Genomic DNA, 26,520 nt, shown 5'->3' on the forward strand with positions numbered 1-26,520 from the left:
TCATCTTAGAAGTATGCTAACTTAGCATGCTAACATATGCCTGCATTTTAACTAATTTTGTTCTTCTAGAAAACATGTTTTTTGATACTTTGCCTCATCTAAGAAATATGCTAACTCATTCTATGTTAGCATGCTAACGTTAGCATGCTAACATTTTATGCTAGCATTTTATCTAATGTTGAATGTATGCTAACTTAGCATACTAACATTATATGCCTGCGTTTTAACTGATTTTTTTATTCTAAAAATCATGTTATTTGATATTTTGCCCCATGTAAAAAATATGCTAACTCATTCTATGTTAGCATGCTAAATTTTTATCTAATGTTGAAAGTATGCTAACTTAGCATACTAAATTATATGCCTGCATTTTAACTGATTTTGTTATTCTAAAAATCATGTTTTTTGATATTTTTCCCCATCTTAGATGTATGCTAACTCATTCTATGTTAGCAGGCTAACGTTAGCATGCTAGCATTTTATCTAATGTTGAAAGTATGCTAACTTAGCATACTAACATTATATGCCTGCGTTTTAACTGATTTTGTTATTCTAAAAATCATGTTTTTTGATATTTTGCCCCATCTAAGAAATATGCTAACTCATTCTATGTTAGCATGCTAACGTTAGCATGCTAAATTTTTAACTAATGTTGAAAGTATGCTAACTTAGCATACTAACATTATTTGCCGGCGTTTTAACTGATTTTGTTATTCTAAAAATCATGTTTTTTGATATTTTGCCCCATCTAAGAAATATGCTAACTCAGTCTATGTCAGCATGCTAACGTTAGCATGCTACATTTTTATCTAATGTTGAAAGTATGCTAACTTAGCATACTAACATTATTTGCCGGCGTTTTAACTTATTTTGTTATTCTAAAAATCATGTTTTTTTATATTTTGCCCCATCTTAGATGTATGCTAACTCATTTTATGTTAGCATGCTAACGTTAGCATGCTAGCATTTTATCTAATGTTGAAAGTATGCTAACTTAGCATACTAACATTATATGCCTGCGTTTTAACTGATTTTGTTAATCTAAAAATCATGTTTTTTGATATTTTGCCCCATCTAAGAAATATGCTAACTCATTCTATGTCAGCATGCTAACGCTAGCATGCTAAATTTTTATCTAATGTTGAAAGTATGCTAACTTAGCATACTAACATTATTTGCCGGCGTTTTAACTGATTTTGTTATTCTAAAAATCATGTTTTTTGATATTTTGCCCCATCTTAGATGTATGCTAACTCATTTTATGTTAGCATGCTAGCATTTTATCTAATGTCGAAAGTATGCTAACTTAGCATACTAACATTATATGCCTGCGTTTGAACTGATTTTGTTATTCTAAAAATCATGTTTTTTGATATTTTGCCCCATCTAAGAAATATGCTAACTCATTCTATGTTAGCATGCTAACTTTAGCGTGCCAAAATGTTATCTAATGTTTAAAGTATGCTAATTTAGCATACTAACATTATATGCCTGCGTTTGAACTGATTTTGTTATTCTAAAAATCATGTTTTTTGATATTTTGCCCCATCTAAGAAATATGCTAACTCATTCTATGTTAGCATGCTAACTTTAGCGTGCCAAAATGTTATCTAATGTTTAAAGTATGCTAACTTAGCATACTAACATTATATGCCTGCGTTTTAACTGATTTCGTTATTCTAAAAATCATGTTTTTTGATATTTTGCCCCATCTAAGAATTATGCTAACTCATTCTATGTTAGCATGCTAACTTTAGCATGCCAAACAGGAAGTAGGTCTGAGCTACGTTGCGTCGTTTGATCACTAAAGAGTTAAAATAGTTTTTTATTCCGTATCACAAATTGTCGACGATTTAAAAAAAAAAAAGCACATTTGGGTTTTTTTAGGAACGGAAACTGCAGCTCTTTTTTTTATGTTTATTTTTTGGTTTCCTCACCCCGTCATTACGAGGCCTCTACTTAGCTTCCCCGGGGCCCGTTAGTGGTTAGCGTTGCCTGCCTCGCTCCCGACTCTGCGGGCTGGGAGCCTGTTTCCATCTGGCCGTCTGGCGTCGAGCGCGCCCGCGGGGGGGAAACCGCACGGCGCTTGGCGGGGGAAAGCCGGGGTGGGGCCCTCGTGGCTCGCTTGCAACCGGAGGGCGGGAGGGGCCAGGGCGGTGGTGTTGTGGGGCCCGTGAGGGGACCCCGCCGAGTCAGCTTTCGTTCATTTTCCGCACCGTTAGCGTTTGTGGCGAGCGGTGTATTTTATTTCAAGCTACGAGCGCGTCGACGTGGTCGCATTTCAGTTGTGGAAGAGAGTTTGCTTTGAAGGTTCTCACGCTGTACAAACGAAATAAATACTAGAATAAATTATATAAAATAAATAATACATTTTACGGTACAAAAACAGGCAGCTTAATCGCCAGAATTTTACCATAAAAATAAGAGGAATGGGTACCGGATCCGGTACTTTTTTGCCACTGACTGAATCCCATCTCTCCTACCGGGCACTGAAAATCCCTTTTTTTAATTTTATTTATTTAATTTAAAAATGTATAGGTATTATTTATTTTATATTTAACTTAAAAAAAAATAATAAATAAATAAATAAAATTGTTAAAATCCATCCATTTAAAAAAAAAATTATTATTTTTTTATTGTTTTTATATCCATCCAAAATTGATGGATTTTAACAATTGTATTTTATTATTATTATTTTATTTTTTTTTGATATTTTTTAAATTGTTTAAATTTGTATTTATTTTTTGTAAAACATTATACTAATTTGTTTTATTTTCAAACATTTAATATTTTTTAAATAATTTTTGGGATATCTTTTTTTTTCACTGAAAATTCAACGGCGCCATGTTGCCTTTTGCACTTTGGCATTTGGCGATCACTCCAGCAGCACTGGGAGCCCACCCAGTCAAACTACCTCTGGGTATTTTTGCAAATTTTCAAAGCCAACAAAGAAATTGACTCAAAAAAAACCTAAATAAAATAAACGCTACGACGTAAAAACTGTCAGCTCAGTCGCCAAAGATTTAAGGTTGGTGGTCTAAGTTTGGCGTCTAAGTTTGGCGTCTAAGTTTGGCGTCTAAGTTTGGCGTCTAAGGTTGGCGGTCTAAGGTCAACAGTCTAAGGTCAGTGGTCTAAGTTTGGCGTCTTATGTCGGCGGTTTAAGGTTAGCGGTTTAAGGTCACGGGTCTAAGGTCGGCGGTGTAAGGTCGACGGTCTAAGTTCGGCGTCTAAGGTCAACAATCTAAGGACAGTGGTCTAAGTTTGGCGTCTTAGGTCGGCGGTCTAAGGTTGGCGGGCTTAGGTTGGCGGTGTTAGGTCAACAGTCTAAGGTCAGTGGTCTAAGTTTGATGTCTTAGGTCGGCGGTGTAAGGTCAGTAGTTTAAAGTTACGGGTCTAAGGTTGGCGGTCTAAGGTTGGCGGTCTAAGGTTGACAGTCTAAGTTCGGCGTCTAAGGTCAACAGTCTAAGGTCGGCGGTCTAAGTTCAGCATCTAAGGTCAGCGGTCTAAGGTCATCAATCTACGGTCAGTGGTCTAAGTTTGGCGTCTTAGGTCGGCGGTCTAAAGTCAGCGGTTTAAGGTCACGGGTCTCAGGTCGGCGGTCTAAGGGCGGCGGTCTAAGGGCGGCGGTCTAAGGTTGGCGGTCTAAGGGCGGCGGTCTAAGGTTGGCGGTCTCAGGTCGACGGTCTAAGTTCAGCGTCTAAATTCAGCGTCCAAGGTCAACAGTATTAGGTCGGAGGTCTAAGGTCGGCGGTCTAAGGTCATCAATCTAAGGTCAGTGGTCTAAGTTTGGCGTCTTAGGTCGGCGGTCTAAGGTAAGGGGTTTAAGGTCACGGGTCTCAGGTCGGCGGTCTAAGGTCGGCGGTCTAAGGTCGGCGGTCTAAGGGCTGCGGTCTAAGAGCTGCGGTCTAAGGTTGGCGGTCTCAGGTCGACGGTCTAAGTTCAGCGTCTAAATTCAGCGTCCAAGGTCAACGGTATTAGGTCGGAGGTCTAAGGTCGGCGGTCTAAGGTCATCAATCTAAGGTCAGTGGTCTAAGTTTGGCGTCTTAGGTCGGCGGTCTAAGGTAAGGGGTTTAAGGTCACGGGTCTCAGGTCGGCGGTCTAAGGTCGGCGGTCTAAGGGCTGCGGTCTAAGAGCTGCGGTCTAAGGGCTGACGGTCTCAGGTCGACGATCTAAGTTCAGCGTCTACGTTCGGCGTCTAAGGTCAACAGTCTAAGGTCGGCGGTCTAAGGTCGACGGTCTAAGTTCAGCGTCTATGGTCGGCGGTCTTAGGTCAGCGGTTTAAGGTCACGGGTCTAAGGTTGACGGTCTCAGGTCGACGGTCTAAGTTCAGTGCCTAAGTTCGGCGTCTAAGGTCAACAGTCTCAGGTCGGCGGTCTAAGGTCGGCGGTCTAAGGGCTGCGGTCTAAGAGCTGCGGTCTAAGGGCTGACGGTCTCAGGTCGACGATCTAAGTTCAGCGTCTACGTTCGGCGTCTAAGGTCAACAGTCTAAGGTCGGCGGTCTAAGGTCGACGGTCTAAGTTCAGCGTCTATGGTCGGCGGTCTTAGGTCAGCGGTTTAAGGTCACGGGTCTAAGGTTGACGGTCTCAGGTCGACGGTCTAAGTTCAGTGTCTAAGTTCGGCGTCTAAGGTCAACAGTCTAAGGTTGGCGGTCTACGGTTGGCGGTCTACGGTCGGCGGTCTATGGTCGGCGGTCTAAGTTCGGCGTCTAAGGTACGTGGTCTAAGGTCGGCGGTCTAAGGTCCCCTGTTTAAGGTCTAAGCTCGCCGGTCTAAGGTCCCCGGTCTAGGGTCACCGGTGTAAGGTCGCCGTTCTAAGTTCGCCGGTCTAGGGTCGGCGTTTTTAGGTCCCAGGTTAAGGTCGCAGTTTTAAGGTCGCTGGTCTAAGGTCTAAAAGGCGCTGGGGGTCTCACCTATCTCTGTGGCCGACACAGAGATGTTGTGCCAGGCCTGAGCCTCCCGGTCTAGGGGTCTGGTGGTGGTGATCATGCCGTCCTCCGCGTTGATGCTGAAGAACTGTTCCACGTCCGTATAGCGAGGGATCATGTACCTGGGACCAGGGCGCCAACTTTAGTGCGGCTCCACAGGAGAAGGTGTGTGTGTGTGTGTGTGTGTGTGTGTGTGTGTGTGTGTGTGTGTGTGTGTGTGTGTGTGTGTGTGTGTGTGTGTGTGTGTGTGTGTGTTGTGTGTGTTACCTGACTGGGTTGTTGGCCACGTCCGTGTCCTTGGCGTGGACCCGGCCCACTTGGGTCCCCCCAGCGGCGTTCTCCTCCACCTCGAAGGTGTACGAGGGCGCCACAAAGACCGGAGGCTCGTCGGCGTCCTCCACAGATATCTGACAACATTAAAAACGATATCACTTTTGTTTTTACAGTAAAATATGAGTGACTGAGCTGCCAGTTGTTTTTTTTTTACCGTAACATCTATGATAGTTTTTTTTGTTTTACAGTGAATTACTGTAAATGGAAAAAACGCTACCACTTTTATTTGTATAGTAAAATTCTCGGGACTGAGCAAATTTTTTATTTATTTTTTTAAATCTACCAATTTTGTTTTCGCAGTGAATTACTGTAAATTAAAAAACGCTGCCACTTATTTTTACAGTAAAATATAAACAATTGAGCAGTCATTTTTACACCGTAAAATTTTACAGTTGTTTTTACACTGAAGTAATGTAAATTAAAAAACGCTACCACTTTTAGTCATACAGGACAATTTTAGTGGCAGTTTTTTTACAGTGAAAAAAATAGAACTAACATTTTGGTGACTCAGCTGCCATTTTTTTTACCTTAAAATCTACCATTTTTGTTTTTACAATGAATTACTGTAAATTTTAAATGTATTTAAATTGAAAAACGCTAAAACTTATATTTTTACAGTATAATTTAAGTGAATGAGCTGCCAGTTTTTTACTGTAAAAAATACGTATGTGAATGTTTTTGTGGGTTTTTTTACAGTTATTTTACTGTAAATGGTTAAAAAAAAGGACGGTAAAAACCGTAGCGACTGAGCTGCCATTTTTTTTACTGTAAAATTTACATATGTCAGTATATTATCTTAGTTATTTACTGTAAATGGTAAATCAGTGTCACTTTTATTTTTACGGTAAAAATCGCAGCGAAGGAGCTGCCATTTTTTTACTGTAAAATGTACGTATGTTAGCGCTTTGTTTTTGTTTTTGTTTTTTTACAGTTATTTACTGTAAATGCTAAAACAGTGCCACTTTATTTTTTACAGTAAAAACCTTGTGACTGAGCTGCCATTTTTTTTTACTGTAAAATTTCCGTATGTCAGTGTATCATTTTACAGTTATTTACTGTAAATGGTAAATCAGTGCCACTTTTATTTTTACGGTAAAAATCGCAGTGACGGAACTGCCATTTTTTTTACTGTAAAATTTACATAAGTGCTTTGTTTTGGGTTTTGCTTTTACAGTTATTTACTGTAAATGGTAAAACAGTGCCACTTTATTTTAACCGTAAATTTATGGCGACTAAGCTGCCAATTTTCTACTGTAATATTTTACCGTGATTTTTTTTTATAGTTATTTACTGTAAATTGAAAAACACTACCAATTGTATATTTACAGTAAAATCATAATGACTGAGCTGCCATGTTTTTACTGTAAAATTGACATATGTCAGTGTATTATCTTAGTTATTTACTGTAAATGGTAAATCAGTGTCACTTTTATTTTTACGGTAAAAATCGTAGCGAAGGAGCTGCCATTTTTTTACTGTAAAATGTACGTATGTTAGTGCTTTGTTTTGGGTTTTTTTTTACAGTTATTTACTGTAAATGGTAAAACAGTGCCACTTTAATTTTTCCAGTAAAACCGTAGTGACTGAGATGCCATTTTTTTACTGTAAAATTTACGTATGTCAGTGTATTATTTTACAGTTATTTATTGTAAATGGTAAATCAGTGCCACTTTTAATTTTACGGTAAAAATCGCAGCGAAGGAGCTGCCTTTTTTTTTTACTGTAAAATGTACGTATGTCAGTGCTTTGTTTTTTTTTTTTTTTTTTTACAGTTATTTAATGTAAATGGTAAAACAGTGCCACTTTATTTTTTACAGTAAAACCATAGTGACTGAGCTGCCATTTTATTACTGTAAAATGTCCGTGTGTTAGTGTATTATTTTACAGTTATTTACTGTAAATGGTAAATCAGTTTCACTTTTATTTTTACGGTAAAAATCGCAGCGCAGGAGCTGCCATTTTTTACTGTAAAATGTATGTATGTTAGTGCTTTGTTTTTTTTGGGAGGGGTTTACAGTTATTTACTGTAAATGGTAAATCAGTGACACCTTTATTTGAACCGTGAATTTCTGGCGACTAAGCTGCCAATTTTCTACTGATGTTAGAGGGTTGTTATTTTTTTTACAGTTATTTTCTGTTAATGTTAAACAGTGCCACTTTGATTTTTACGGTAAAAATCGTAAAGACTGAGCTACCTTTTTTTTTTTACTGTAAAATTTACGTATGTCAATGTGTTTTTTTTAACATTTATTTACTGTAAATGGTAAAGCAGTGCCACTTATTTTTACAGTAAAATCGTAGCAACTGAGCCACCAGTTTTCTCCTGTAATATTTTAAAGTGATTTATTTATTTTTTTTTTACTGTAAATTAAAAAATCCCAACACTTTTATTTTTTACAGTAATATCGTTATGACTGAGCTGCCATTTTTTAACTTTAGAATTTACTGATGTTAGTGGGTTGTTGTTTTTATTAGTTATTTTCTGTGAATATTAAACAGTGCCGCTTTTATTTTTTACGGTAAAAACAATTAAATCACCATTTTTTTTACTGTAAAATTTACATATGTCAATGTGTTTTTTTAACAGTTATTTACTGTAAATGGTAAAGCAGTGCCACTTATTTTTACAGTAAAATCGTAGCGACTGAGCTACCAGTTTTCTCCTGTAATATTTTACAGGGATTTTTTTTTACATTTTTTTACTGTAAATTGAAAAATCCTACCACTTTTATTTTTACAGAAAAATCGTAATGACTGAGCTGCCATTTTTAACTGTAAAATTTACTGATGTTAGAGGGTTGTTATTTTTTTACAGTTATTTTCTGTTAATGTTAAACAGTGCCACTTTGATTTTTACGGTAAAAATCGTAAAGACTGAGCAACCATTTTCTTTTTACTGTAAAATTTACGTATGTCAATGTGTTTTTTACTGTAAATGGTAAAGAAGTGCCACTTATTTTTACAGTAAAATCGTAGCGACTGAGCTACCAGTTTTCTCCTGTAGTATTTTACAGTGATTTTCTTTCACAGTTTTTTTACTGTAAATTGAAAAATCCTACCTCTTTTATTTTTACAGTAAAATCGTAATGACTGAGCTGCTATTTTTTAACCGTAGAATTTACTGATGTTAGTGGGTTGTTATTTTTTTTACAGTTATTTTCTGTGAATGTTAAACAGTGCTACTTTTATTTTTACGGTAAAATTCGTAAAGACTAACCTACCATTTTTTTTACTGTAAAATTTACGTATGTCAATGTGTTTTTTAACAGTTATTTACTGTAAATGGCAAAGCAGTGCTACTTATTTTTACAGTAAATCGTAGCGACTGAGCTACCAGTTTTTTCCTGTAATATTTTACAGTGATTTTATTTTTAGTTTTTTACTGTAAATTGAAAAATACTACCACGTTTATTTTTAGTGAAAGCAATCTGGTAGTTTTTGAACTTTGAAAGTTCCAGTTGCATTTGTTACAGAAAGTATGCCATGTCCCACACACCTTGACGGTGGCCACGTCCTTGTAGGGGCCCCAGGCCAGGTACTGGGGGTCCACGTGCAGGTTGAAGCCCTCCACTCTCAGCGAGTACGACCTCTTGGTCTCAAAATCCACGCGCTGCAGAGAGAAGACCCAATCAAAACGTAAAATAAAAGACCAAACAGGTGAAATGTAACGAGAAAAATGTATCAAAAACACAAAACTGCTTTTTTTTCTTCTATAAAACTGTCATTCCTCAAACATAATAATGAATCAAAATCAATGTTGTTATGAATTATTGACCTAATCAAGGCTCTGAAATATTTTATTTTGAAAACAAATGTCATATTTTGTGTTTGCCACATAAAAAAAACAACTATGACAAAAAGGGTGAAAAAAAAAAAAAAAAATCCCTTGAAAAACAATAAAAACTTAAAATCAGCAAAACGATCTGAAGTTGATATTTACACTTAAGTGTTGAAAGTAAAATAATAATACTAATCTAGGTTGTTTTTTTAACACTTTTATGAGTGAAACCTTTTTGGATCCCCAAACAATTTAGTGAGATTTTTAGCTGTTCTTGCTCAAAAATAATAATGAATCAAAATCAATGTTGTTTTAAAAAATGTATTTGAAAAATACAATACCAATATGGTAAGTCGTTATTTGAGATAAATAATAATAATTGATATACTTTTGATCTCAAACTTTTGATCTCAGAATTATGATTTTCTTGTTTTGACTCATAATTTACTTTTTATCTAATAATATTAACATTTTCTTTCATAATTATTACTTTTTATCTTAAATTTATCAAATTCTTATCTCATAATTGACCTTTTCATCTCATAGTTTTGACTTTTTTTTAACATAATTTTGCTGTTTTATCTATGACTTTCATATCTCATGTGCTTTGCATCTTATAATTTTAACATTTTCATTCATAATTATTACTTTTTATCTCATAGTTTTGACTTTTTATGTCATCATTTCAATTGTTTATCTCATACAGTATGTATATATGTCCTATCTCCTAATTTCAACTTTGTATCTCATATTTGACTTTATTAATAGATTAATTGAATAAAAAATTATAATAATGAAATAAAAATGAATATTTTAACAAAATTTAATAATGAATATTTTTCAGTATCTGTTTCTTAACTAAACTGTTAAACACTTAAGTCATAATTTTTGCGCTTAACGTACTTCTCTATGACTTAATCTCCAAACTTCTTCTGCTTGTTTGATATTGTCATTACTGCCATAAGTGGTGGAAAAGTGTATTACAACAGGGTTTTCTAACCTTTTTTACATCGGGGCCCAAGTTTTCCACTACAGAGGAGCTTGGACTCCACTTAAAATATTTCCACTGAATTTGTAATCTTACTCTTGATTTTAATCTTATTAAATATTTACAGTGATAAAATACATTTAAAAAATATAAATAGATTCATTAAATAAATATGAAAATAATGAAATAAAAATGAATATTTTTCTATATATTTTTCTCAATTAAACTGTTAAACACTTTAGTCATAATTTTTGCGCTTAAGAAACTTCTCTATGACTTAAGCTCCAGACTTCTTCTGTTTGTTGGATATTGTCATTACTGCTACAAGTGGTGGGAAAGTGTATTACAACAGGGTTTTCTAACATTTTTTTTACACCGGGGCCCTAGTTTTCCACTACAGAAGAGCCTGGACCCCACTTAAGTATTTCTACTGAATTAATAATCTTACTCCTGATTTTAATCTTATTCAATATTTACAGTGATAAAATACATTTAAAAAATATAAATAGATTCATTAAATAAATATAAAAATAATGAAATAAAAATGAATATTTTTCTATATATTTTTCTTAATTAAACTGTTAAACACTTTAGTCATAATTTTTGCGCTTAAGAAACTTCTCTATGACTTTAGCTCCAGACTTCTTCTGTTTGTTGGTTAATGTCATTACTGCCACAAGTGGCGGGAAAGTGTATTACAACAGGTTTTTCTAACATTTTTTTACCTAATTTTCCACTACAGAAGAGCCTGGACCCCACTTAAGTATTTCCACTGAATTAATAATCTTACTCTTGATTTTAATCTTATTAAATATTTACAGTGATAAAATACATTTAAAAAATATAAATAGATTCATTAAATAAATATGAAAATAATGAAATAAAAATGAATATTTTTCTATATATTTTTCTCAATTAAACTGTTAAACACTTTAGTCATAATTTTTGCGCTTAAGAAACTTCTCTATGACTTAAGCTCCAGACTTCTTCTGTTTGTTGGATATTGTCATTACTGCCACAAGTGGTGGGAAAGTGTATTACAACAGGGTTTTCTAACCTTTTTTTACATTGGGGCCCTAATTTTGCACTACAGAAGAGCCTGGACCCCACTTAAGTATTTCCACTGAATTAATAATCTTACTCTTGATTTTAATCTTATTCAATATTTACAGTGATGAAATACATTTAAAAAATATAAATAGATTCATTAAATAAATATAAAAATAATGAAATAAAAATTAATATTTTTCTATACATTTTATTATAAACTGTTAAACACTTTAGTCATAATTTTTGCGCTTAAGAAACTTCTCTATGACTTTAGCTCCAGACTTCTTCTTTTTGTTGGATATTGTCATTACTGCCATAAGTGGTGGAAAAGTGTATTACAACAGGGTTTTCTAACCTTTTTTACATTGGGGCCCAAATTTTCCACTACAGAAAAGCTTGGACTCCACTTAAAATATTTCCACTAAATTAGTAATCTTACTCTTGATTTTAATCTTATTCAATATTTACAGTGATAAAATACATTTAAAAAATATAAATAGATTCATTAAATAAATATAAAAATAATGAAATAAAAATGAATATTTTTCTATATATTTTTCTTAATTAAACTGTTAAACACTTTAGTCATAATTTTTGCGCTTAAGAAACTTCTCTATGACTTTAGCTCCAGACTTCTTCTGTTTGTTGGTTAATGTCATTACTGCCACAAGTGGCGGGAAAGTGTATTACAACAGGTTTTTCTAACATTTTTTTACCTAATTTTCCACTACAGAAGAGCCTGGACCCCACTTAAGTATTTCCACTGAATTAATAATCTTACTCTTGATTTTAATCTTATTCAATATTTACAGTGATAAAATACATTAAAAAAATATAAATAGATTCATTAAATAAATATGAAAATAATGAAATAAAAATGAATGTTTTTCTATATATTTTTTTCTAAATTAAACTGTTAAACACTTTAGTCATAATTTTTGCGCTTAAGAAACTTCTCTCTGACTTTAGCTCCAGACTACTGTCATTGCTGCCACAAGTGGTGGAAACGTGTATTACAACAGGGTTTTCTAACCTTTTTTACATCGGGGCCCTAATTTTCCACAACAGAGGAGCCAGGACCCCACTTAAGTATTTCCACTAAATTAGTAATCTTATTCTTGATTTTAATCTTATTCAATATTTACAGTGATAAAATACATTAATGAAATAAAAATGAATATATGTCAATATATCTTTCTTAACTATCCATCCATTTCTTAACTACACTGTTACACTTTAGTCGTCATTTTTGCGCTTAAGAAACTTCTGTATAACTTTAGCTCCAGACTTCTTCTGTTTGTTTGATGTTGTCATTACTGCCACAAGTGGTCGGAAAGTGTATTACAACCTAGTATCGCATCTTTGGGTTTGGGTTTTTTGGCAGCCCAAAAATAGACCGTGGCCCTATGGTCAAGGAACGCGGGTCTAGCCAACATCAAGCCATAGGTAACCAAGTCCAACTACAAAAGTGACGCTTCTGTCTAAATGTCTTTTCAGCGTCACGCCGCTGGACTTTGACGCGACACCACCGCGCTGCCATCAAAGGTGTCCAACGAGCGGCGAGTTAACGTGTAGCATGTGACCTCCTTCTTTCCTCACGCGTCACTCATCCACACCTTGGCAACAATATTCACTGAAAGGTGCACGCACACACACACACACACACATACACACACACGCACACACGCTCCTACACACTCCTTAATATTCTGCAAAGTGCTTTGGTCAGGACACAGTTGAAAGAGAATGGTTGATTAAAGCTCATGCTGCTGTGAGAAGGAGAATAGAGATTAACGAAGGCTTCTCCCGATGCTGATTTCAAAGAGTGTACAGGTGTGTTAATATACTGCGTGTGTGTGTGTGTGTGTGTGTGTGTGTGTGTGTGTGTGTGTGTGTGTGTGTGTGTGTGTGTGTGTGTGTGTGTGTGTGTGTGTGTGTGTGTGTGTGTGTGTGTAAGTGTGTGTGTGTTGTGCTGCCTCTAGTGGCCAACAGGTGATGATTTCCCCCGAGAGGCATCAAGACTCAATAATCACGCTCACACATCCGAATCAGGAGACTGTAATCAGATTGAGTTCAACACAAGTGGGTTTCATAGTGTCTCACACACACACACACACCCACACACACACACACACACACACACACACACACACACACACACACACACACACACACACACACACACACACTGGCACGCGCGTGTCAAACCAGCCTTAGGCTCTGATGCTATTATTACAAAAGTCACCAGGAGTCGTGATGAAGGTTTTTTGTGTGATTGTTCCTGTCGTTAGTCAGTACAACACACGAACACACACACACACACACACACACACACACACACACGCACACGCACACGCGCACAGACACACACACAATGTAGCTAAGCTTATCTCGTTTGATTTTTTTTTTTTTGACCCAACTTGTGATGCAGAGTGTGTGTAGCAACACTACCCGGACAAAAGTCATTCAACACAAACATTCATTCATTCATTCATCCATTCATTCATTCATCCATTCATTCATTCATTCATTCATTCATTCGTGAGTATCACTAATACGTGGTCAGTATTCAGGTCACGATATGTAGATGCAGTATTGTTGCTGGTTTTTGGACGGTTATTGATTCGGGCTTCTTCGCTGACTTTTGCTAACGTTTATTTACGATTTAGAATGCTTGGAAAAAACAAACGTGTGTTCTTGATAGTAGGTTACTGCGATGGGGCATGAATTCATCCATTCATTCATTCATTCATCCATTCATTTAATCAAGCAATAATCCGTTCATTCATTCATCCGTTCATTTATCCATTCATCTGTTAATTTATTCATTCATCCATCATATATCTGTCCATTAATTAATTAATTAATTAATTAATCCATCCATATGTTCATTCATCCATTCATTCATCAGTGCATTAAATAAGTATCTCATTAATTAATTCATCCATTCATTCATTCATTCATCCATCCATTCATTTTATCATGCAATAATCCATTTATCTGTACATTTATCCATTCATCCATTCATTTATTCATTTATCCATCATATATCCGTCCGTTCATTAATTAATCAATTAATTAATCCTTCCATCTGTTCATTCATCCATCATTTCATTAAATGAGTAATTCATTCATTCATTCATCCACTCATTAATTCATTCATCCTTTAATACATTCTTTCATTTATTATTCATTCATTCATTCATTCATTCATCTATCATTCATTCATTCATCTATCCATTCATTAGTTCATTAAGTAATTCATCCGTTCAGTAATTCATTCATACATTCATTCATTCATTCAGTCATTCATTCATCCATACATTCATTAAATCATTAATCCATCTCTTCATTCGTTCATTGATTCAGCCATTAATTCAGCTGTTCATTAATTCATGTATACATTCATCCATCCATCCATTCATCCATTCTTTACTTCATTCATTAATTTACTCATCCGTTCCTTATTTCATCCATCATCCATGTATTCATTCATTTATTCATTCATCCCTCTGTTCGATAATTCATTAATTAATTCAACCGTTCCTTATTTCATCCATCCATTCATCCATTCATTAATTTATCCCTCCGTTCAATAATTCCTTCATTCATTCATCCATCCATTCATCCGTTCATTACTTCATTCATTCATTTATTCATCCATTCATCCGTTCCTTATTTCATCCATCATCCATCCATTCATTAATTTATTCATTCATCTCTGTTCGATAATTAATTAATTAATTCATCCGTTCCTTATTTCATCCATTCATTAATTTATCCCTCCGTTCAATAATTCCTTCATTCATTCATCCATCCATTCATCCGTTCTTTACTTCATTCATTAATTTATTCATCCATTCATCCGTTCCTTATTTCATCCATCATCCATCCATTCATTAATTTATTCATTCATCTCTGTTCGATAATGAATTCATTAATTCATCCGTTCCTTATTTCATCCATCCATTCATCCATTCATTAATTTATCCCTCTGTTCAATAATTCCTTCATTCATTCATCCATCCATCCATCCGTTCTTTACTTCATTCATTAATTTATTCATCCATTCATCCGTTCCTTATTTCATCCATCATCCATCCATTCATTAATTTATTCATTCATCTCTCTGTTTGATAATGAATGAATTAATTCATCCGTTCCTTATTTCATCCATCCATCCATTCATTCATTTATTAATGTATCCCTCCGTTCAATAATTCCGTCATTCATTCATCCATCCATTCATCCGTTCATTAAGTCATTCATTCATTCATCCAGACCTGGCTGCAGAAAAAACATTTAAGAGGGGCAGTACATTTTTTCAGGGGGGGCCGCCTGCCAAAATGTATATATATATTTATATATATATATATATATATATATATATATATATATATATATTTTAAAGCTACATCCAATATTAACTCTTATTTGTTCATGCACATCATTAATATTAATTAATATATCAATTACTACAACACCCTTAGGAGGTCATATATATATATATATATATATATATATATATATATATATATATATATATATATATATATATATATATATATATACATACATTTTAAGTGAGCTGCAGGCTGAAGACGGTCACACTGTGGACAACTTTTATAGAAAAGTGACGCCACATGGTATGAACTGAGTGAAATGTCAAGAAGAGAAGGTGAAACAAGTACAATTGGTGCCGTAAGAACCTAATGTTCTTCATCCTTGTGAGGACCAACATGTCCTCGCGTGTTTTTTATTCTCCATTATTTTTCAATCCGTGCACTCGTTTCCCTCACCAGGTCCTGCCGACCGGAACCCTCAAACCTCCGGTCGCTGCTCAAATACTACATTAAGTTTTGATAATATTATGTAAAAATAATTCAAACCACATGATAATGCTATAATATTTTTTATTAATAAATACAAAAATCATTATATAACAAATAAATAATGTAATACAATTATAATAATTATATGATTTATATTGAATTATAACAATAATAATTTATAATTGTATAATTTATCATTTTTTGCACCATGCACTTTACTAAACGGTGCGGACTTTTCTTTGCCGACGGCCATAAAGCAAATAGTTGTCATTAAAACACATGCAAAGACACTGAAATGGTGTGTTATTGTTTGCAGTATAGCACCATCTTATGGACGAGTTTGCTCACTGCAGGCGCCCGTTGGGTAAACAAACGGCTACAAGTATTTTTTTCTGTGAAGCGCTTTCAAGTGCCGTTCCGTCTTCCGGCCGTCCATAGCGTTTCTACTCCTAAGGATTCTTCATTCATCACGCCGAGCAACGTTTGTAAGTTTTACAATGTAACTAAAACAATTCTTACTCACTAAACCGTCCCGTGTGTGATGTCTGTAGGAGTGTTTTCATGCATTTTTATACGTGCTTTATACCTGCCTTCAAGAGCCTGCACAACCTGCCATCCCGTGCCAGAACATAACCTTCTGTTGATGTCCCGTAAGCGATCATCGTGCTTTACGCAATCTTGCTCTCTCTCTCTCTGTTTTTCTTCCCCGTCATTTTTGATAGTCCCGTGTCCTCTCTGTCGATCCTATTGCAGACCTCCGTTCCCGCGTTGACGTTGCTGTGTGTCTCGTCATTCCTTGTCCCCCCGCCCCCTGTTTCCCTGACTGCCTCTTGGATCTTGACCACCCTTTGCATGGACACGGACTCTGACGCCTCTCTCTCGCCCTGGATCTTTCGCTTGTTGCACGGACTTCCTAGATCAGCCTCGCCCTCTTGGACTTCCGAGTTTGGAACAACACCTCCCGGTAACACTCAACAGATAACTGCTTCACACTCTTGGATTTTGTCACACTCCATTTCCCCTTGTTTGATATTATTATTGTTTGATTATTATATATATATATATATATATTGTTTATATATATACAATAAATCATAGAGCCCCCCTTGTGTCTGTACCGTCACTCCTTCCTGCATACATAACAGTTTCAGTTTCATCAACTCACCAAAACGTCAGTCCGTTTAGCTGATTGGAGAGCTAGCTTGCACATCTAGTGGGTCCATGACGACGACTTCTATTTTGTTTGATCAGCCGTTTTACTGCCATGTAACAGGCACCGTAATATTTACAAAATATTTCTGCGTAAATAACTGATTTCACAACATATATATCTGCGCCTTATAGTCAGGTGCTGCTAATATATGGAAACTATTTATATTAGTGGGTGTGGCTTATATACCGCTGACATTCTGCTTTACCTTCTTCAGCTTGATGACGGCCTCCCTGGTCTCGGAGTCGGTGGTCAGGTCGAACATTCCCAGGCCGTCGCCGTCCGTCAGGCGGTAGTTGACCATCCCGTTGTCTCCCATGTCGGGGTCCTTGGCCTTGAGGCGGCCCACCTCCTCCCCCTCCACCTTGTCCTCGGACACGGCCATGGAGTACACGCCTGCCAGGGAAGACGGCAGCACAGGAGGTGAGTAGATGGACGGACTTTAGTGGGAGATTAGAGTCTATACCGTCCCTCTGCCTCAAGGTTGCTCTCGTCCCCTATGGAGGACGTGTGTGTGTGTGTGCGTGTGTGTGTGTGTGTGTGTGTGTGTGTGTGTGTGTGTGTGTGTGTGTGTTCTTGTATTTCTACCCTTCTTGAGACATCAACAAGGAAAAGTACCTTCAATATGAGGAGATTTTTCAAATTGACCGTGTGTCGGTTTTAAAAGGGCTCCCCCTCTGGTCAACATATGAAATAACAAGTGTGTGTAAGAAATTGAAATGCGCCCCCTTTGGCCAAAGTTAATTTAAAAAAAAAAAAAATATATGTATATAGAGACATACTGTAATAACTTGAAGTAAATAATGAAGATTAAAAAACAATTACAAACAAAATATTTAATATTAAAATTAAAATGAACTAAAAGCAGTCTTTTTCTCACAATGTGTCGACTTTTTTTTTTTTTTTATAAAATTGGGAACAATTTCTCATATTCTTTTTGTTTCTGTAATATTACAATACTTTCTCGTAAAATTATTTTTTTTTCATGTAAAATTATTACTTTATCATGTAAAATTATTACTTTTTCATGTAAAATTATTACTTTTTCATGTAAAATTATTACCGTATTTTTCGGACTATAAGTCGCAGTTTTTTTCATAGTTTGGCCGGGCTCCAGTGCGACTTATATATGTTTTTTTCCTTCTTTATTATGCATTTTTGTCAGGTGCGACTTATACTCCGAAAAATACGGTACTTTTTTAATGCAAAATGGTGACACTTGTCATATAACATTTTATCACAATATTGCCCACTTTCTTTGTTGTTGTTGTAAAATAGTGACATTTTTTGAGTAAAATTGTGACTTTTGTCATAATTTTGCCAAGTAAAATTCCGATTATTATTATAACTTTGCCCAAGTTTTCTTATAAAATTGTGACTTTTAGCGACTCTTTTCATAAAATTGCCAAAATTTGGAGCTTTTCTTCTAAAATTTAGACTGTTATTGAGTAAAATTCCAACTTTTTATCATAATATCGCACAAATGTTGAGTTTTTCTTGTAACATTTTGACTTGCGTTGAGTAAAATGACGACTTTTATTATAACACTGCCAAAATTCAAAGTTTTTCTTGTGAAATTGTGACCTTTTTCTTGTGAAATTCCAAAAAAAATTTCACAACAAGCTTTTTTATATTTGCATAGTATGTATATATTATTAATGTTGTAAATACACTTCTTTATATATCTAGAAAGGGTGGTCCTAAAGAGGGAGGCATTTTTCACAGGGCTCAAGAAAGTATAAAATACAAGAATGTGTGTGTGTGCGTGCGTGCGTGCGTGCGTGCGTGCGTGCGTGCGTGCGTGCGTGCGTGCGTGCGTGTGTGTGTGTGACCACCACCATCCCCCCTCTCTCTTTTGTCATTTTTTTTGTTGTTCTTGTAAAATAGTGAAATTTTTTGAGTAAAATTGTGATTTTTGTGATAATTTTGCCAAGTAAAATTCCGATTATTAATATAATATTGCCAACATTTTAAAGTTTTCTTATAAAATTGTGACTTTTAGCGACTCTTTTCATAAAATAGCCAACATTTGGAGCTTTTCTTCTAAAATTTCAACTATTATTGAGTAAAATTCAAATTTTTTATCATAATATTGCACAAATGTTGAGTTTTTCTTGTAACATTTTGACTTGCGTTGAGTAAAATGACGACTTTTATTATAATACTGCCAAAATTCTAAGTTTTTCTTGTGAAATTGTGACCTTTTTCCTGTGAAATTCCCCCAAAAAATTCACAACAAGCTTTTTTATATTTGCATAGTATGTATATATTATTAATGTTGTAAATACACTTCTTTATATATCTAGAAAGGGTGGTCCTAAAGAGGGAGGCATTTTTCACAGTGCTCAAGAAAGTATGAAATACAAGAATGTGTGTGTGTGCGTGTGTGTGTGTGTGTGTGTGTGTGTGTGTGTGTGTGTGTGTGTGTGTGTGTGTGTGTGTGTGTGTGTGACCACCACCATCACCCCCTCTCTTTTCTTTTGTCATTTTATCAAACAATCTCATCTGACCTTCATCCACTCTTCATCATCAATCCTCCTCTTTCCTATTCTTCTTTCCTCCTTTTCCCCCAAAAAACCAAGCAAAAAACAAAACAAAAAAACAATCTAGAGACGTAAGCAGACCTCATATCTGGTTTTGTTCCAAAAACTGCAACCAAAAACATTGTTGATATGATCGATCATAAGAACATTGGTATGGTTTCCCCATAGGAGATCATGCGTATGGAAATGGTCTGTTCCAGAGTCAAACTTGCACCGTCATTGAAAAAAAACTAAACAATGCTTTAATTTAATTACAAATATCTGTACTATTTAAAGGGGAACTGCACTTTTTGGGGAATTTTGCCTATTTTTCACAATCATAATGAGAGACAAGAAAACAAAATGTTGTTTTTTGCATTCTAACATGTAAAAATCATCTTGTTCTTGGTGGCTAGCAATGCAGCTAATGTTAGCAATCAATTCTACCTCTTAATCACTTTAAAAATGCATTCAAAAACACGCATGACGTGCTGCGTGTATCATGATCAATATAAAGTGACTTGGCTGTTTGGTCCAGCTGGCCGGGGGACGTTTTTTCCGGTTTATATGGGTAAGCACTCCATGTATGTCGAAATAGCTTGGCTCCAAATTCCACATTTATAGCGCCAAAGCTACTTTCACCTCACTCTCTCGGCTTCTGTCTGCTATTAGCAGTAGTTGTTCCTCAGTATATTCAGCTTCAAAAGTATACGGTTGTGAATCCTCTTTTGTCCAAAAATAGTCATTTTTGTTGTCTGTTACCAAGTCTGCCATGATTACAACACACTCGCATTTGTTTGCGGAAGTAGGAACACACATTTGTTGCCTGAAGTCAGAAGTGTGTTGCAATGGAAACAGAAACCAATGTGTGGAAAATAATCAGTCCCAGATTTAGATTAAATGTACAGTAAATGTACAATAAGTGTAGAATAAATGTGGAGTAAATGTAGAGTAATATTACAGTAAATGTAGATTAAATTTAGATTAAATGTACAGTAAATTTACGGTGAATGTAGATTAAATGTAGACTAAATATACAGTAAATGTACAGTGCATGTACAGCACATTTGGATTAAATGTTGATTAAATGTGGAGTGAATATTCATTAAATGTACAGTACATGTACAGTAAATTTAGATTAAATGTTGATTAAATGTGGAGTGACTATTTATTAAATGTACAGTACGTGTACAGTAAATGTATAGTACATGTACAGTAAATGTATAGTACATGTACAGTACATGTACAGTACATGTAGAGCAAGTGTAGATTAAATTCACAGTAAATATAGATTACATTTTGAGTAAATAGGGATTAAATTTAGAGTAAATGTACTGTACATGTAGATTAAATTTACAGTACATGTAGATTAAAAATACAATAAATGTAGATTAAATATAGAGTAAATGCACAGTACATGTAGATTACATTTACAGTACATGTAGATTAAATTTACAGTAAAATGGAGATTAAATGTACAGTAAATGTAGATTAAATTGAGAGTAAATTTAGATTAAATTTACAGTAAATTTATAGTAAATGTAGATTAAATGTAGACTAAATATACAGTAAATGTACAGTGCATGTACACTAAATTTAGATTAAATGTTGATTAAATGTGGAGTAAATATACATTACATGTACAGTAAATGTACAGTACATGTACAGTACATGTACAGTACATGCACAGTAAATGTACAGTAAATGTAGATCAAGTGTAGATTAAATTAACAGTAAATATAGATTACATTTTGAGTAAATGTAGATTAAATGTAGATTAAATTTAGAGTAAATGTACTGTACATGTAGATTAAAAATACAATAAATGTAGATTAAATATAGAGTAAATGCACAGTACATGTAGATTACATTTACAGTACATGTAGATTAAATTTACAGTAAAATGAAGATTAAATGTACAGTAAATGTAGATTAAATTGAGAGTAAATGTAGATTAAATTTATAGTTAATTTACAGTAAATGTACAGGAAATTTACAGTAAATTTACAGTAAATTTAGATTAAATTTACAGGAAATTTATAGTAAATGTAGATTAAATGTAGACTAAATATACAGTAAATGTACAGTGCATGTACACTAAATTTAGATTAAATGTTGATTAAATGTGGAGTAAATATACATTACATGTACAGTAAATGTACAGTACATCTACAGTACATGTACAGTAAATGTACAGTAAATGTAGATCAAGTGTAGATTAAATTCACAGTAAATGCAGATTACATTTCGAGTAAATATACAGTGAATGTAGATTAAATTTAAAGTACATGTAGATTAAATGTGGATTAAATTTAGAGTAAATGTACAGTACATGTAGATTAAATTTACAATACATGTAGATTAAATTTACAGTAAAATGAAGATTAAATATACAGTAAATGTAGATTAAATTTAGAGTAAATGTTGATTAAATTTATAGTAAATGTACAATAAATGAAGATACAATTTACAGTATATGTAGATTAAATGTACAGTACATGTGGATTAAAAATACAATAAATGGAGATTAAATATAGAGTAAATGTACAGTAATATGTAGATTACATTTATAGTAAATGTACAATAAATGTAGATTAAATTTATAGTAAATGTAGATTAAATGTATAGTAAATGTACAATAAATGTAGATTAAATTTACAGTACATGTAGATAAAATTTACAATAAATGTAGATTAAATTTACAATAAATGTAGATTAAATTTAGAGTAAATTTACAGTACATGTAGATTAAATGTGGATTAAATGTATAGTAAATGTACAATAAATGTAGATTAAATATACAGTAGATGTAGATTAAATTTACAATAAATGTAGATTAAATTTACAATAAATGTAGATTAAATTTAGAGTAAATTTACAGTACATGTAGATTAAATGTAGATTAAATGTAGAGTTTACAGGGTCAAATCACATTTTTTGGACTGAATTGAAGGTACAGTCAATGTACAATTCATGGTAAGTACTTGAATTCTTCCTTTTCTGGTCAGGAAGTGGTTAGTGCAGCTGTTTTGTTGTCCCTGGATACTTTAGGGCGTAGGATGGCCGCTCAGTCATGCAGCAGTTAGTGATGACTTCTCCACACGTGACAACTATCGGGCTGACAAAATAATAACAACAATCATCTTTTCAGCTTCTACCCGCGCCTTTTTGTGGCTGTGAGCGTAGGCAGACGTAAATGAATAGTTCTTAACTTTTTGTTATTTTTATTTTATTTAACTCTTCTGCCTCCCTCGCCGAGCTCGGTAGCGATGATGGGATAATTATCTCAAAGCCAGACGACCGTGCTGACAGCGAAGCTTTCAGAAAAGCCTTCAACACCAAACATTTCTGATAAGAAAAATATTTTACGTGGGAAAAAAATGCAACCGTCTTTGTGCCTCTTCTGATATTTGGAGCTTGTTTTCAGCCTCGTTTCATCTCAAAAGTGTTAAATATGTCATCGGCGTCCTCATTCGCACCATCTGGAACATTCTTGTGGCAGGTGTTCCTTCTGCTTGACAACAACGTGTGTGTACCAACACCAGGGTTTGAAAACCTGACGCCACCATCTGGTTGTTGCAGCGGGGGCGTGGCTAGGGATGTGGCGGGGGCGGGGCCTCAAAATTGTCATCTAATAATTTGCATTCTTGACTTTGACACACGTGTTTTTTGAAAAAATATATATTTATGTATATATATATTGCAAAATGGAATAAATTCATTTTTGTCCTCAAAATTCTCCACACAATAACCCATAATGACAATGTGGAAAGGTATTTTTTTTGGTTTTTTTGCAAATTTATTGCAAATAAAAATAATATAAAAATCACATGCACATACAGTGCATCCGGTTTGTATTCACAGCCCTTCACATTTTCCACATTTTATGTTACAGCTTTATCCCAAAATGGAATTAATTCATTTTTGTCCTCAAAATTCTCAATATCACAATATGAAAAAAAATATATATATATATATATTTTTTGTAAAGTTATTAAAAATATAAAAATCACATGCACATACAGTGCATCCAGTTCGTATTTACAGCGTGTCACATTTTATGTTACAGCCTTATTCCAAAATTTGATAAATTATTTTTTATCCTCAAAATTCTAAACACCATAACCAATGATGACAATGTGGAAAGTTTTTTGTTTTGTATTTTTTTGGCAAATTTATAAAAAAAAAAAAAAAAAATCACATGCACATACAGTGCATCCGGTTAGTATTCACAGCGCAACACATGTTCCACATTCTATATTAAAGCCTTATTCCAAAATGGAATACATTCATTTTTGTTCTCAAAATTCTGCACAAGTTTTTTTTTTTTTCAAAGTTATTAAAAAATATAAAATTCACAGTAATTCACATTTTCCACATTTTATGTTACAGCCTTATTCCAAAAAATAATAAATAATTTTTTTGTCCACAAAAAGTGCATCCAATTCGTATCCACGGTGCTTCACATGTTCCACATTTTATGTTACAGCCTTACCCCAAAATAGAATAAAATTAATTTTGTCCTCAAAATTCTCCACGCAATACCCCGTGATGCCAATGTGGAAAGTTTTTTGTTTGTTTGTTTATTTTTTGCAAATGTATTACAAATTTTAAAATCACATGCACATACAGAGCATCCGGTTTGTATTCACAGCACTTCACATTTTACACATTTTATGTTACAGCCTTATTCCGAAATGGAATAAATTAATTGTTGTCCTCAAAATTATCCACACAATACCCCGTGATGACATTTGTGGAAAGATTTTTTTGTGGGTTTTTTTTGTGCAAATTTATAAAAAAAATAATTAATAAAAAATTCACATGCATATACAGTGCATCCAGTTAGTATTCACAGCGCTTCACATTTTATGTTACAGCCTTATTCCAAAAAATAATAGATTCATTTGTATCCTCAAAATTATCCACACAATACCCCGTGATGACAATGTGGGAAAGCATTTATTTTTATTATTTTTTTCAAATGTATTAAAAATTCAAAAGTCACATGCACATACAGTGCATCCGGTTCATATTCACTGCGCTTCATATTTTCCACATTTTATGTTACAGCCTTATTCCAAAATGGAATAAATTCATTTTTGTCCTCAAAATTCTCCACACAATAACCCATGATGACAATGTGAAAATGTCTTTTGGGGGATTTTTTTGCTAATTTATTAAAAATTTAAAAAAATCACATGCACATACAGTGCATCCAGTTTGTATTCACAGCGCGTCACATTTTATGTTACAGCCTTATTCCAAAATGGAATACATTCATTTTTACTCTCAAAATTCTCCTCACAATACCTCATTAAAACAATGTGGAAAGTTTTTTTGCTTTTTTTCAAAGTTATTACAAATTTAAAAATCACATGCACATACAGTGCATTCAGTTCGTATTCACAGTGATTCACATTTTCCACATTTTATGTTACAGCCTTATTCCAAAATGGAATACATTTATTTATGTCCTCAAAATTCTCCACACAATACCCAGTGATGACAATGTGAAAAGGTTTATTTTTTGCAAATTGATACAAAAATTAAAAAATCACATGCACATACAGTGCATCCAATTCGTATTCACAGTGCTCCACATGTTCCACATTTTATATTACAGCCTTATTCCAAAATGGAATACATTTATTTCTGTCCTCAAAATTCTCCACACAATACCCTGTGATGACAATGTGGAAAGGTTTGTTTTGGTTTTTTTTGTGCAAATTTATAAAAAAATTAATTAATAAAAAAATTACATGCACATACAGTGCATCCGGTTAGTATTCACAGCGCTTCACATTTTATGTTACAGCCTTATTCCAAAAAAAGAATACATTAATTTGTATCCTCAAAATTATCCGCACAATATTTTTTTATTTTTTTCAAATTTATTAAAAATGTAAAAGTCACATGCACATTATCCACATTTTATGTTACAGCCTTATTCCAAAATGGAATAAATTCATTTTTGTCCTCAAAATTCTCCACACAATAACCCATGATGACAATGCGAAAATGTTTTTTGGGGGGATTTTTTTTTGCTAATTTATTAAAATAAAATAAAAAATCACATGCACATACATCCAGTTTGTACTCACAGTGCGTTTGTATTCACAGTGCGTCGCATGTTCCACATTTTACGTTAAAGCCTTATTCAAAAATGAAATACATTTATTTTTGTCCTCAAAATTCTCCACACAATACCTCATGAGGACAATGTGGAAATGCTTTTTATTTTTTGCAAAGTTATTAAAAATGTATTACAAATTTAAAAAAAATCACATGCACATACAGTGCATCCGGTTAATATTCACAGCACTTCACATTTTCCACATTTTATGTTACAGCCTTATCCCAAAATAGATTAAATTAATTTTGTCCTCAAAATTCTCCACACAATACCCCGTGATGACAATGTGGAATATTTATTTTTATTTTTTTTGCAAATTGATTAAAAATTAAAAAATCACATGCACATACAGTGCATCCAGTTCGTATTCATAGTGCTGCACATTTTCCACATTTTATATTACAGTTTTATTCCAAAATAGAATAAATTAATTGTCCTCAAAATTCTACACACAATACCCCATATTGACAATGTGAAAGTTTTTTTTTTTTTTTTTTTTATCTTAGCAAATGTATTAAAGATGAATAAAACTACAAACCCTGTTTCCATATGAGTTGGGAAATTGTGTTAGATGTAAATATAAACGGAATACAATGATTTGCAAATCATTTTTAACCCATATTCAGTTGAATATGCTACAAAGACAACATATTTGATGTTCAAACTGATAAACATTTTTTTTTTTTTGCAAATAATCATTAACTTTAGAATTTGATGCCAGCAACACGTGACAAAGAAGTTGGAAAA

At 33.9% G+C, this 26,520-nt stretch overlaps 1 protein-coding gene across 1 annotated transcript in view; it reads right to left on the bottom strand.

The window, feature by feature from the left end:
- cdh11 (cadherin 11, type 2, OB-cadherin (osteoblast)) overlaps positions 1-26,520 on the bottom strand; it is a 172,977-nt gene that overhangs the window by 12,690 nt on the left and 133,767 nt on the right. The window contains exons 8-11 of the mRNA XM_061966574.2: positions 17,324-17,511; positions 8,754-8,867; positions 5,192-5,331; positions 4,910-5,046 (exon numbers count right to left, since the gene is read on the bottom strand). Coding sequence (XP_061822558.1) covers positions 4,910-5,046; positions 5,192-5,331; positions 8,754-8,867; positions 17,324-17,511 — 579 coding nt within the window. The remainder of the gene's footprint in view (positions 1-4,909; positions 5,047-5,191; positions 5,332-8,753; positions 8,868-17,323; positions 17,512-26,520) is intronic.

This window comes from Nerophis lumbriciformis, linkage group LG02 (genome assembly GCF_033978685.3).
Source record: "Nerophis lumbriciformis linkage group LG02, RoL_Nlum_v2.1, whole genome shotgun sequence".
NCBI classification, from domain to species: domain Eukaryota; kingdom Metazoa; phylum Chordata; class Actinopteri; order Syngnathiformes; family Syngnathidae; genus Nerophis; species Nerophis lumbriciformis.